Source organism: Enhydra lutris, unplaced genomic scaffold, assembly GCF_002288905.1.
Source record: "Enhydra lutris kenyoni isolate GAN:26980312 unplaced genomic scaffold, ASM228890v2 scaffoldscaffold6, whole genome shotgun sequence".
NCBI classification, from domain to species: domain Eukaryota; kingdom Metazoa; phylum Chordata; class Mammalia; order Carnivora; family Mustelidae; genus Enhydra; species Enhydra lutris.
In genome coordinates, this window is record NW_019154090.1 from 21,479,443 (window position 1) to 21,492,919 (window position 13,477).

The 13,477-nt window shown below is 52.5% G+C and overlaps 2 protein-coding genes across 4 annotated transcripts; one reads left to right on the forward strand and one right to left on the reverse strand.

Moving 5' to 3' along the window:
* The first annotated feature begins 247 nt into the window (after positions 1–247).
* Positions 248–10,637, forward strand: LOC111141380 (bladder cancer associated protein). Its single transcript, XM_022493883.1, has 2 exons — positions 248–320; positions 8,667–10,637. The coding sequence occupies exon 2, from the start codon at positions 8,843–8,845 to the stop codon at positions 9,104–9,106; it is 264 nt and encodes an 87-aa protein (XP_022349591.1). The 5' UTR covers positions 248–320; positions 8,667–8,842; the 3' UTR covers positions 9,107–10,637.
* On the reverse strand, positions 4,352–7,234 carry LOC111141379 (neuronatin). 3 transcript variants are annotated; one of them, XM_022493880.1, is made up of 3 exons: positions 6,674–7,234; positions 5,659–5,734; positions 4,352–5,428 (listed from the first exon to the last, which is right to left on the reverse strand). In XM_022493880.1, the coding sequence occupies exons 1-3, from the start codon at positions 6,884–6,886 to the stop codon at positions 5,199–5,201; spliced, it is 519 nt and encodes a 172-aa protein (XP_022349588.1). In that variant the 5' UTR covers positions 6,887–7,234; the 3' UTR covers positions 4,352–5,198. The 3 variants fall into 3 exon arrangements, with proteins under 3 accessions (XP_022349588.1, XP_022349589.1, XP_022349590.1); XM_022493881.1 differs by having other exon boundaries at positions 5,654–5,734; XM_022493882.1 differs by lacking the exon at positions 5,659–5,734.
* Positions 10,638–13,477: the final 2,840 nt, after the last annotated feature.

The following is a 13,477-nucleotide window of genomic DNA, read 5'->3' on the forward strand; positions in this document are numbered from 1 at the left end:
CGAGATGCGCCTGATTAAAAATTCTTTGGACTTGAAGACGTGAGAGCTCTCTCAGTTCCTCACACGTACATATAAAGTTTTCAAAGGCTCATCTGAGGTGAATCTTGCGGGGATATCGGGCGAAGATGACCGCAATTTGGGGTTTATGATCAGGCGTCTTATGGAGGCAGCCCAATGCCAGGAGGGGTCCTCGGACTGCTCCACTCGAAGACGAAGGGGGCGTCTCCCCGGCTTCCTGCGGCGTCGGTGGCGAGCTGAGGTGGAGGCAGGCTGCGGCAGCGAAGGCGACAGTGGCGGCGGCGCCATGGCAGGGCTCGCAGGTACCGTGGCGTCGGCCCCCTGGGGACGGGATGAGAGGCCCTCAGTGCGGCGGCGCCGCCATGTTGTCCCTTCGGGGTCACCTTAAGGCGTCTCCCCGTCCTTTTCTGGGGTTTTTCTTCCGCGCACCCAGGGGGCCACCCCTGTCCGGTGTCACGTGATTGCCCTGTGTGGCCCTAACCTGGGCCTCGGGGGTCCTTTCCCGGCCCGAGGCCGAGTGACCGGACCCCTGGGTCTCGGTCTGGCCTCCAAGGTCAGTGCTCGCCTGTCTATTCCCGGGACGGGACAGGCAGAGTCGGGGAGCGCGGGGCTGAGGGGCGCGACTACCGCCTCTTCGTCCCAGGGGCCCATGGCAGGGGGCCCAGCTTCTGAGAGTCCTGTTATTCTGTCCCCGGCCCTTCAGTCTTATTTTTTTTTTTTTAATCAAAAGGGGCGTGGGTGAGAGGGGCGTAAAGGGGTCTCCCGCCCCAGGCACCCGCTTTGGTGTCTAAGGTGATGGGGTAATAGGTTGGCGCTCGGCTTTGAGTCGCGGGTGCTTCTTACCTATCTCATAACTTTACATCAAGTCTGGTCTCCATTTCCTTTCCTCCAGTATATATGGGGAGTGGCCCTCAAGGGCAGCTGAAGGAACGGAATGCCTGGCACACCAATGGCCTGAAAGAATGGGGGATGGGGAACAGTTCTTTTTGCTTACCCCTTCCAGACTTTCTGTAAATACCTTCCAGGCCTCCGTGTCCCTTTTCCACGCTAAATGTTGGGCAACGCTAAATGTTGGGACAGACTGGGATCTGTCCTAGGGAGCGAATGATCTTTCTGTTCATAGGTTCGGATCGTGTTTTATCCCTTTCAGGGAGCTGGTGTGTTGGGAACAGCTTCTGTTTGCCCTGCCTGACATGGTCCAGCCATCCCCTCAGCCTTCTGGACAGCAACACCAAAGCCAGGACAAAAAAAAAAAAAAGTTCCAGCTTAAGTGCTAATGCCAAGTGTTAGATCTTGTTTATTTGTTTATTTTAAATCAGAGACTAATTAATGTCAAGCAAATCTTTAAAAGATTCAGAGCCCTGGTCAGTTTCCAGTGACCAGATCAATTCCGGATCTGTAATTGGTCTTGTTAGAATCGCTGCCAAAAAACAGTTTAACCTTTTATCTGTAATATGTTGTTTCAAAGAGGAATCTGGAAGTCTGGGTTTGGCTGTCTTTTTTGTTGTTCTCTTTGAAACATATGCATTCCATTCCAAGCCTGTCACTGTGTGCTATACCAAGGACCATGTGTTGCCTGCCTCTTTGACTTCCTGTTCTGGGAATGCTCAGGAATCTGGACCCTGCTGGGGTGTGGGCCCTGTGGGAGGGAGAGGGGGTGGAGGGGAGGGTGAACAGTATCTTTCCCAGAGAAGATGGTGACATGACTCTGGGGCATACTGAGGAAGTCATAGGTCACCAGGGAAAAAGAGACTGTTGGTTAGACTAATGTTTTGTGTGTTGTGTGCGCGTTTGTGCACGTTTAAATCTCTGGGGGTAAAACTAACTGCAAATTCAGAATCTCACTTTAGGGTGCTGGCTCCTGAGTAGATACAAGTTTGAAAATAGATCCGAAGCAAATGGCTCACAGCAAACCTGCTCCCTCATCCAGCGCAGGTGTAATAAGCTGTTGCTGTCCCACAGCTAAAGCTTAAGAAGCTTGTCCCCCACCCCTTCCTTCAGTCACAATCCAAATACTCCAGAGGTAGAGATAGCGGTGTCACATAGACCCCACAACTCTGAAAGTCATGGTACCTAACCCTACCCCCCCCCCCCCACCCAGCTTACCTGGTTAGGCTGATGCTGACATCCTTCTTGGTGTATTCATGCCAAGAGTCTTGCCTTTCCAAAGCCACTCCAATCCCCTCACAAATCATCTGCTGTATCCTTGGTCTTACAGGGACAGAGCCTTTTAGGGGTGGTGGAGATAGTTTAGGGGAAAGGGAGGCCTGTGGACTAAGGGCCCTGCAATGAAACTGTAGTCGTTTTTAACTTCTACCATTGCTCTCTATCAGAATAAAATGCTTTATTGGTACTGCTTCTGGAAAAATTTTTATAAACAAGGTGTGTTTGGACCAGACTTCTAGGCACCACACAGGAACAGAAAGTGGACACATCCCTTCTGCCTTCTCCAGTGGGTTGTTTGCTGCTAGAACATGAGGGTTTGGGGATGAAGGATGAAAGTGGGAGAGTGGACATTGCACACTCAAGCCCACCCACGTGGATACAGGCCACCAGGACAGCGCTTGCCTGGAAGTCTGTCATCTCACCATGCCACTCTGATGGATGGATGGAGAAGCCCCACAAGTGAGCTTTGCCAAGATTATCTGGAAAGCCTGGGGCTGCCAGCAGCTTCCAGCCTTTTAAAGGGGGTACAGGAAGCTGAGGGGAGCATGCTCTGTCCAGAACAGCCAGACCCTTCCATGCCTGTCTGAATCCAGCTACCTTCTAACTGGGCTGAGGTTAGAGCATGTGGGACAGTGAGGCTGTGGGCATACCTCTTGAAGGCTCTGAGGTGAGGCAGTCTTCATTGAGAACACATGTTAAAATGTTCACGGTTCTGTGGGCTTAGTGTGGAAAACCACAGCAACTCCCAGTCTTGAGGCCTGCCAAGATACAACTTCAGAAGGGAGGTGTGGGCACTGCCTGCTGATGAGTCAGCCTGGGGCAAGAGGAGATCCACCCCACCTGCAGGCTATAGTAGAAGCTGGAGTCACCCAGCCTAAGGGAGATGGGAGTCTCTGATTACACAACCCCACCCCAGTCCCCATGGGTCCTGATTGCCACTTTGAAGGCAGAATGTTGCTAGTATCTTGGAATTTACCTGGATCTTAGCAGCCTTGGTACAAAGGGGAGCTGATGGTGAGGGGTAGGATGCGACCTGGCCATTTTCCCTGGGCTGATTGATGACAAAGGCCAGTACCAAAACTGAGGTCTGTACCCTCTACTCCCATAATTCTCTGATGCTGTACTAAAGTTACAGGTGCCTCTAGAGGTGCTGGCAGTGGGGTTTAGAAAGGGGTTGCTTAGAGGAGGGGAGATATTATCAGGCTCAAGGGGCGAGGTGCTTAGTGCTCCAGAAGTGTTTGTGACAACTGTGACTAAGGGATTTGAGGAAGTGGCAGAGAGGGAGATTTACGGCTCCAAATCCTCCCTTGGTGTTGACCCAGGAACAGGTGTGTAGTGACAGGGATACATTAAGCCAGAGACGAGGCTGAACAGGCTGCAGGGCCATTTGGTGAGGCAGTCAGCTGACCATGTGAAAGGAGTCCTGACTCACTCAAGAGTGAAAGAGGAGAGAAAGAAGCCAGGAGCCAAACAGCCAGGCCACCAGCTCATCTACCCTGACATGGCAGGAGAGAGCCCAGGGCCAGGGACCTGGTAAGTCCCAAGAATATGGAAGCTAATGCCAGAAGTGGAGAACCCACTAATGGGGAGAGCTAGAGAGTTTCCTGGGTGTCGGTTAGGAGACCTGGAGAGTAGCACAGCAGAGTAGAATGTCCTTATAGTGGTCCCCGTAGGGGTTATAGGGCCTGGAGGGATAAGGTGGGCCAAGGAGGCACCACGCCACACCTCTTATCTGATACTCATTGTCCAAGCCAGTGCCCACCCTGCCCAGAGCTCACTTCCTTCAGGTTCCTGGATGGAGATAATACTTTATGTTCTGAAGTCCTGATCACCCCCTTGGTCTCTAGCACCCCATCTTGAGGGATAGTCCCACCTTTCTTGCCTCCCATCTTTCCCAGTAGTTACCTGCCAAGGCCCATTATTCCAGGACAAGTGAATGCATCCACCCCTCTGGGGAAGGTAAGTGGTCCTTTATTCTGAGACCACAATTAAGAATGTAGACCTTTCTCTTTGGTGGTGGTGGTGGGGTGTTCCTTTATCTCAGAACAGTATTAAGTGAAGATGGAGCTGGGTTTGCGAGGGTCCCAGCTTATTTCCCCTTTGTTGCCTCCCCCACCCTCCCTCTCTCAAGTAGTGTGCCACCCCCCCCCCCACAGTGGTACATCAGTTCAGTCTTAAGGAGTATGTGTTGAAGCCGTAAAAGAAGTCACAAGAGACAACTTTTTGGTGCACTTCCACCACCCCGCAGGGTCCTGGGACACTGTGCGAGATGGGGGAGGTACTGGTTTTTTATTTTTTTGTAGAGGTGGTCCCTGTCCTCCAGGAGCTTACAATCTAGCTGGGGAGACACAACTAATGCACACTTATACAATCAGTACAGTTAGCGATTACCACAATATTGACCACAACTGCGTGAGACCAGGGAAAGCAAGATCAGTGAGGGGCTGGGGGCTCAGAGAAGGTGTTTTAGTAAAGATGGGATTCATTTACTGGTTGATAGGTCCAAATTGAGTGACACATTTCTTTTGGGGTGGGCTTAGGAGGCAGTGAGTGGGGGAAGGGAATTGAGGGAGCAAAGGCAGCAAGGCTGGAATGCACATGTTGTAGGCAAGGGACATTGAGAGGGCCCCCCTCCATTTCTTAATCCTCCTTCCTCATTCTTGCCCTCAAGTCCCGCCACACAGGCACGCAGCTGGTGCCTTGTCTGCTGCATCGAGATTCAGGGCTGGCTTCGGCTGGTGATGCTGGAATGTCCATTCTGCTGGCTGGTGTGGTTGTCTGGATCTCTGTGGTGGGCCTGTTAGCACGGCCATGGCTGCGGGGCTGGGATGGCGCTGTCCCGACTTGGTCCAGATCAGAATGCATTGCCTGTGCCCAGATCTTGGGGGTAAGCTCCCCCCCACCCCCCTCCTCCCTCTACCCCACCCAGCAGTCAGAGGGGTGCAAAGGGGCTTGGAAGGGATCTGGTATTGTCGTCATTGTCGGTGCTGCTTCTCCAGGAGCCTACCGGCCCCTCACTGACCTTGGCAAATGCTCCTCTGGCGAGAGAGCACAGGGGACCCCCCATTCCTGCGCGGCACTGGCTCCCATGCTGGCCGAGAAGCACAGGAGCACCTGGTGACAAGGCCGCCCAGGGCTGGGGGCTGGGGCCTCAGTTGGGGGCTCGCTGCCGGCGCTCTCCCAGCACCTGCCGCCCGGTCCTCGACACCGTGTATGCCAGCTTCTGCAGGGAGTACCTGAACACCTGCAGCAAGAGACCCGGGATCTGCCCTTAGAGGCAGGCACCCGCAGCCCGTCTGCAGCGCTGCCGTGCCCGCCCCCACCCCACCCCCTGCCCCGCCCGCCCGCCCGTCGGACTTAGAGGCAGGCGCGGGCGCAGCTTGTCCACGAGTCAGGGCAGCTGGAGCTTTTCCAACTGTGCTGAAGGCTGCATGGCAGCAAGCTGATTGGACCCACAACTTAGGTATACCTCACTTCTCGCAATGGGCTGTGTCCCTGGAGGATTTCGAAAAGCGAATCCTACCCAGTAAATGCAGCATTCCAGGAACACCTTAAAGGAAATATGCGATTCCTTTGGCAAAGGATTCCCTTAGCAGGGAATTCTTCCTGCAAGGGGTGCTTTTAGGGTAAATGATTTTGTGGGCAACGTGCTTTCTTCTGATTTATTTTTACAAAGCACTTTGCCTCTGTTTGATTTTTTATTTTAATAAAGCGAATTGTCCGTTTTTGGAAGCGCTTTTTTTCTCTCCCATTTTTCCTGCAAAGAACCTTTTCTAATTGTTTGCTTCAAAGCGCTTTTTATCCGATTCATTTTTTTTCTGTTAGCTCCTTTGTCTGATTTTTTTTTCTGCAGTGCGCTTTTTATCTAATGCATTTATTTCTGCCAAGTGCTTTTGCCTGATTTATTTTTCCTGCAATGCGCATTTTCTCTAATTCATTTTTTCCCGCGAATTACTTTTCTCCAATTCGTTGTGGGTTTTTATGAAGAGCTTTTTTTTTTTTTTGGGCCTGAGAAGTGCCTTTTTCTAACTTATTTTTGGTTCCACCTTCGCAAGCGCTATATATATTTTTTTAAGAAATTTCCCCGCAATGCGCAATTTTTTAAGGCGGAAAATTTTGCTACGCGAGCGTAAAGTCTCTTCGCAAAACACAAGTGCCCCGCCTCCCTCCTGGGGTCGAGTCTGGGTGTAGCGGGTTTTTCTTACCGCGTTGGTCGCTAAGAGCCTCGGCGATCGTCAGCGGCTGGCGCCCGCCGCGCCCCAACTCTTTGTTCCCGGCCGGGCGCGGGCGCACTGGGAAGGGTCTGCGCGAGGAGGAGGGCGCAGGGAACGCGCGGGGGCACGCGGTGCCAACCGCGGCACTCTGGCAAGCAGGGATCGCGGCAATAAGGATAGGATGGGTCCGGGAGGCGGCAGTTGCGACGTGGGCCTGCCGGTTAAGGGGGCGCGCATCGGGACCCCTCTCCCACCTGGAACCTGGGCACACTTACCTGCAGCAGCACGCGGAAAATGTACCAGCCAATGATGAGCAGCTCAGCTGAGGCTGCCGCCACTGCCGCCATGGTTCCGAGAGTGGTCGGTGAGTGGTCGAGAGCAAGCGCTGTTCGCCAAGGTCCACCGATTTCTCGGAGTTCGCTGTTGGGCGCACTGCCGCAGCCGCGGTGGCCGCGCCTTAAGTATCCGCCCGCCACCCAAGTGCGCATGCGCGTCTGGGGTGGGTTCCATTGAGGAGGGGTGGCTGGGGGCGCTCCTCATTCGCCAGGAGAGGAAAAAATAATCCATTTGCTCTTTCCACACCGACCCCCGCCTCCTGAGTTCCATCTTAGCCCCTTTCCAGAAGATTCCGCTGTGCCCGCTTTTAGATTTTAGTGTAAAATGGAGAGGAACTGCAACTCTTGAATAGCGCAAAGGGCTGGAGTAGGGGATGCACGCCTTTTGGCACCGAACTCCTTCTCTGAGCGGTGGCCTGCAATTTCTATCCCAGTGTCCGTGACACACCAGTACCCCACCTTGGGCACGGGTGGAAAACTAGGAGAACCTAACTTGGGGATCATCTGCCCCACAGAGCGGAAAAAAAAAAAAAAAAAAAGAGGTGTCCCTTCCCAGAGCTTTGGCTTCAGAGGCCCGTGGTCGGTACTCATTCTGGTATTTGATGTGCTGTAAGCCCGTGTCCTTTGCTTCCCGAGAGTCCCTGAACACGGAACTTTCTCTGATTCTTTGCGTCCAGCTTCTTACGGTTACTACCATGGTGACTATTGAAAGGAATAGAGCCAGAGCACTGAGCTCTAGGCGCACAAGCAGTAGTCCCTGGGTCTACCCTGTGGGAGGGATGCGGGAGGGATTGGCGCCTTTGTGTGCGCGGAAGGGGTGGGATGAGCTTTCCGAAAAGTGGTGGGAAAATGCTCTGGGATCATTTCTGCCAGACAGGTCTTTTCAATCTCTCTCTTATGCTCCCCTCCCCCCCAGGCCCTGGTAGGACTTCACACAGCCAGCGAGGTTCTTTGTACCCGTTGTGCTGGGCAGCTGGAGGTCGGAATGGGGTTTTGCTACCGCCACCAGAGGGTTGTGGCCACCGCAGGTCCATTTCCAGGCACAGCGGGGAAGACCCAGACACGGGTTGCGAGCTCAGCCTCAACGCCCTGGGGGCCCGCCACTGGAGAGCGCCTCTCCAGCAAGCTACCTAGCACAGGGGCCAAATGGCATTTGCCCCTCTGTGGATAGAAAATTAATTTTGATTAAAAGCTCACAGAGGTCAGGTTCTATACAGTGCCAGCAGCAGATGGAAAGTGTAAGTGATCCAAGCGAGGTCAGTTTGGATGAAGTAGCATGGTGATTTTTTTTTCCCTACATTGACTTTCGAAGAAGTTGGCTGGTTTTGGCGAAATGATGCCAGGCTGCCGTCTTAAAATATTTGGTAGTGTTGCACCCCCACCCCCACCCCTGCCCTGCGGCCTCACAGGGCATGCAAGGATCCATTACCCGTGGGCTCCGGCTGGCAGTGAGGTGCTTTAACTCTCTCCCGAGCGCCTGCTGTGACAGACTAGATACAGAACCAAACCTTGTTCTTATTTTGTGGGGGCACAGCATGGAGCCCGTGGCCATCCGGTGGCAACCACAGGGCGGTATTGTGAGGTCTGGGGCCCTTGAGGACGGGCTGCAGCCCCAGGAGGCGATACATGATCTCTGCTGGGCAGGGCCCAGGCAAAGCCAGTCCACTGTGCCGGACCTGCCCGAAGAGCCCTCTGGCCCACCTCCCTGACAGGCCCGGGGGAGATACTCTAGGAGCTTCCTGAGATGGTGACGTGGAGCAGAGTAGACGTCCATGGGTGGGCAGGGAGGAAAGGGCATTCACATTTGCTGTTGTTAACCATGATCCATTTTCCCAAATAAGTCTACATTCTGTTCCTGTTTTTTTTTTGGTGTCTGTCTGTCTGTCTGTCTGTTTTTTGTCTGTTTGTTTGTTGTGTTGACTTTTCTCTTCAGGATCCCTGCTGCCTTGGTGATCCCGGGCTGACAGCCAGAGAGCACAGCGGCTCAGCTCCTGGAGAGTGAGGGTTGAAGAAAGCGGAGGGCAGCTGCCTGCGCCCGCTGGCTCCCATTAGGTCGGTTCCTGCAGCGGTGCCCGGTGGCCTTGGCGAAGGCCCTGCCCAGCAGAGATCATGTATTGCCTCCAGTGGCTGCTGCCCGTCCTCCTCATCCCCAAGCCCCTCAACCCCGCCCTGTGGTTCAGCCACTCCATGTTCATGGGCTTCTACCTGCTCAGCTTCCTCTTGGAGCGGAAGCCTTGCACGATCTGTGCCTTGGTTTTCCTGGCAGCCCTGTTCCTCATCTGCTATAGCTGCTGGGGAAACTGTTTCCTGTACCACTGTGCTGATTCCCCGCTTCCGGAATCGGCGCATGACCCCGGCGTTGTGGGCACCTAACAGCCTGCCCGGTTAGCTTTCCAAGGAAGCAGAAGATGGGAGGGGAGGCATTGACATAGGTCATAAAGCATTGGAGTTTCAAATCCCGCAGCCCCGCGGGTGCCACATTCCTGACGGCGCCTTTCTTGGCCTGTGATGTTTTATCCTTATAATGTGAATAATGGCACTGACCGGTGCTTTTATTGTAGAGTCCTGTAGTCGTGGGTGGTCTTGTGATTGTGTGTGTTCTGTCCCCATCTCGGTCCCCCCCCCCACCCCCCAGGCTGGCAGGATGGTCACCCCCATCGCCTCATTCCTGCGAGGAGTCTGTGCCCATCCTGGTCCACCATCCCAGCATGACCTGGGCAGATAAAATGCCAGTCTCGTCACCTCTGTGACCCCCTCCTTTTCAGGGTCTCTTCCCTTCCCAGAATGTTACCATCCCCTCAGTCCCTGTCCTTGTTTCCCTTTAGTTCTCTTCTACCCCTTTCCTTTTTGGGGGAGCACCTGTCCAAGACAGGGCTCATTTTTGCACTTATCTCGAATTTAAAGAGATTGCTGACGCCCGAGAGCCTCGCTTTTTCATCCTTCTTTCCCCGGTCAGCAGCCCAGACAAAAACGTGTCTTGACTGTTTGTTGTTCACAAATCTCCAGTATTTTCTCCACTTCATTTTTAAGAAAGAAGTAACAGAGACCTGTTGCTCTTTCACTTGGGTGTCTGGGCTCATGCTTACCAGCCCAGCCTCACTTTCTTTGCCCTTCCTCCTGCCTTTCTCAATTGTCCCAAGGAGGGGGGCCTCACCGTGTCTCCCGTGCATGCTCTGCAGGATTGAGGTGTGGCGTGTCCCTGTAGATCTAGCAGTTCCCAGCCGAGTGAATGGAAGAGTACTTGTGTGTTTCATAACAGCCATGATCCCTGTAATAGGTGTTTGGATATTTTTTGGCGTGCCGTGAGTGCGTGTGTACGTGTGTGTGTGCGCGTGTATATACAAATACATGTGTATATTCCTTTTAAAGAAGCTTTATCGAGCGTGTTCTGACTTGGAGGTTTAGCAGTAGCTAGCTATGGTAGGTGCCGCTACAGTTTTTATTTAGCATGGGGACTGCAGGGCGACCAGCGCACTGGACTCCGAGATGGTTCAGACAAGACAGAGGGGAGCAGTGGCCATCGTCCTTGTGCCAGGAGCTCCTTCAGTCCTGCGCATATAGACTGTACCTTATGAAGAATACACAGGAAGACTTTGTGACTGTCACTTGCTTTTTGCTTTTTCTGCGCTTCAGTAACAAGTGTTGGCAAACGAGACTTTCTCCTGGCCCCTGCCCACTGGGGACCAGCATGGTTGTCCGTCCAGTCTCAATCATCCATCTTTCTCTTGCCTGAGCGGGAAGGGCGGTGGGCCAGGCAGAGGACAGAACTGGAGGCAGTCCATCTAGGGAATGGGACTGTGAGGCCACACTTGGGGAACATGTGGACTGCTATTCCGGAGCTTTTATTTTTGGTGTGTTCGTTGCACAGCTGTTTGAAATGTTTAATAAAGCTTTATAAACTTTACTTTGTGGTTTCATGTGGCTGCAGTCCATTTGGGTCGTGGTGTTGGATTTCTGCGTTGGTGGGGGGCAGGGGGTAGCTTGGAGGGGCTGAGTCTTTGGCGCCAGAGTACCTTAGCCCGAAAATTTGATCTGCTCTCTAGAGAGCAGATGGTGGGGTTGGGGGAAGGGAGGAGGGGGCAGGCCAGGCAGTGAACAGGAGGGAGTCTGAAAGTTTTTAGAGATGAGACATTCGTGTTTCTCAGCTCCCATGGCCTCTCGCCTGAAACTGTTTCCCTCCATAGGAGATTTGAGTAACCGATCCCTTGACAAACAACTTAGGACAGCTGGAGCTCTAATCATCAAGGATTTTTGTGGTGCTGCTTTTGAAGTAAAAATAAAGTGAAACTCCTATGGCATTTCAAGTGGAAAAATAAATAAGGCTGGCCTCCAACCAGGGAGCTTAAGGTGATGGTTAGAAGTGCAAGAGTGTGGCAGGTCCCTGTTGTTGATGGGCACATGCTCCTGTGGCTGTGACCTTTGAGACAAAGCGGGTGGCTTGCCAGGGACCTGGGCTGGGTGTCCACCTCTCAGTCTCTTTTCCTTCTAGAAAACCTAACTGGAGCACTGCTGTCCAAAGCACAGTGCTGTGTAAGGGTTTCTGGAGGTAACCGTTGCAAAAGGGCTTTGGTAATTTCAGAGGAGGTCACATGTCTTTTCTAGACTTTTAATTTATTGCTGTAAAGTTTTGTGTTATTTTCTCTTGCCCCTTTTAAAATCTCAACATTGTCAGTTTGTCTCTTTTTTCATTCCTAGCATTGCTTGTCCATGCTTTCTCTTTTCTTGACCAAAACTTGCCAAAGATTTATCCATTTTAAAGGTACTTTCAAAGAACTGAACTTGTATTGATTATATCTGCTGAGTATTTTCTGCCTGATCCTTTTGTGCCTTTACCTCTGAATTCTTCTTTTCTGGGTTTCTGGATTTATTTCATGGTTCAGCAAAGTCTTGACAAGAAGAAGAGTACTGCATGTGGGAAGGAGGGTTTATTCAGCAAACACAGCCCCTGTATGAGGCTTGCTGGGGATTTCAGGGGCAAGACCCAGGCCTGACCCTCCAGGAGTGCATGATTCTAGCCTAGTGGGGAAGACTTAAGAAAATAGACAATTGCAAATTCCAAAAACAAAACAAGCAAACAAAAAAAGGCTTTTGTGGCCCCACTCTCCCGTGGAGGCACCTGGATGATAAATGAAGCCAAGATTGTTGTTTATTTTGCTCTCCCTCAGAAAGCAGCTTTCTGTCGTAGGTCAGGCCTGCTTAAGAGTTACAGACAGGCCTCCCTCTGAAAGATGTGTGGCCCTTGCCGGCAGGGAGCCAGCAGCACCCTCTCCCCCACCCCCAAGGTGACTGCCAAATCAGCATTCCATCTGCCGTATGTGCTGCTTTCCACCTTGGCGTGCACCCTGCCTCCTCTTCCTGAAATGCCTTTCAGGAAAATGAAAAGTAGATACCTCTTCTGGAAAAGAGCAGGGGCACCGGGCCTTAAGAAATCATGCTCTGCCATCCCTCTGGTTGCTCTGGCTCCCGGTATGAGACGGGTGCTCACGAGGTACCTGCTAACCACGGGACCCCATGAGGCCTTGGGCTGGGCTTCTGTCAGAACTGGTCTGTACCCTGCTCTGGACCTTGGTTTCCTTATAGGTAAAATGTGGTCTTGGGAGCAAACAGTTCCTAGCCCTAAATACTGGGAATCCTTCTTCCTAGGATCTTAAGGTACTCCTGGATACACTTGAGAAAGATGACTGAGCTCCGGGAAGGGGGCAGTGCCCTTGCAGGACAGCCTGTGTATGCTTTTTCCTTTAGTCAGCATACCATGTGAACCCAGATACGCCTCTGTCAGGAAGCCTTCCTGAACTTTGTCCCTTCCTCTTCAAAGCAACTGGGTTCTCCCACCCCTCAGGGGGACCTGCACTGTTAGTCAGAATCCGTGTAGGACTAGGCCTGAGGCCACACGGGGTGAATATCCCTGCCTTCAGGGAGTCATCTAGGCTGATGGGAAAGGGCATGACATGGGGCCGATAATCCCACCGAGACGTATAAAACTATGAATTGTGGCAGATGCTGTAATAGGAGTCTAAAAGGGGAACTGATGCAGGCCGGAGGGAACTGATGTTCAGGCTGAGACCTGAGGACAAATTTGAAGGTTTGAACAGTGAAATAATGCATGAGATGCTTTTTCTCAGCATCTCATCAAGCAATCTCTGTTCTTGCAGATACAGAAATGGGACTGAAAGTAAAATGAAGGGCCACCAGTATGTGGCTGTCCTAGAATCAGAGCTCAGATGGCTTTTGGCAACAGAGGTTAGGCTGTCCAAGCTTCAAAGACTATACTGGGAGATACTGAGGGACCTAAGGCTGACCTGCTGCTGGCGGGCCCCCAAACAGTCCTGAGAACTCTTCAGCTTCCAGCTGACTAGAACCATCACAGATGAGGATCCGGCGGGAATAGGGGATAACCCAATCCAATCTGGATTCTTTTAGCAAGGGACAGGACAGCTAGCATTCGAGCAGTGAAAGAGACAGGGCTGTCCAGAAGGCCATAGCCCTGTCCAGCTCCTTGGGAACAGGGAGAAAGAGATCTCAGGTGTGCTGGTGGGTTGGGGAGGTGAGGGCAGGAACTAGGGAGGGAGGAGGATGGAGAAAAGTGATAGAAGGAAAGCTGCCTCCCATTGAACCGCTGCAGGAAAGGAAGCCAGAGAAGGGTTGTCACCTGTGTCCAATCCCCCACATCCAGTGCAAAACTTGCCCCTCACCCCCAACCCATCCCATGATGGGTAAAAGGGTCACACTCTGGAAAAGGGAAGA

Excerpts from the sequence above, each read along its gene's own strand:
- LOC111141379 (XM_022493880.1), bottom strand. The coding sequence starts at position 6,886 with ATGCGCACTTGGGTGGCGGGCGGATACTTAAGGCGCGGCCACCGCGGC. Across the intron at positions 5,735-6,673 it reads TTTTCCGCGTGCTGCTGCAG|GTGTTCCTGGAATGCTGCAT; the intron begins GTAAGTGTGCCC and ends ATTTCCTTTAAG. Across the intron at positions 5,429-5,658 it reads GACACAGCCCATTGCGAGAA|GTGTTCAGGTACTCCCTGCA; the intron begins GTGAGGTATACC and ends CTCTTGCTGCAG.
- LOC111141380 (XM_022493883.1), top strand. The coding sequence starts at position 8,843 with ATGTATTGCCTCCAGTGGCTGCTGCCCGTCCTCCTCATCCCCAAGCCC.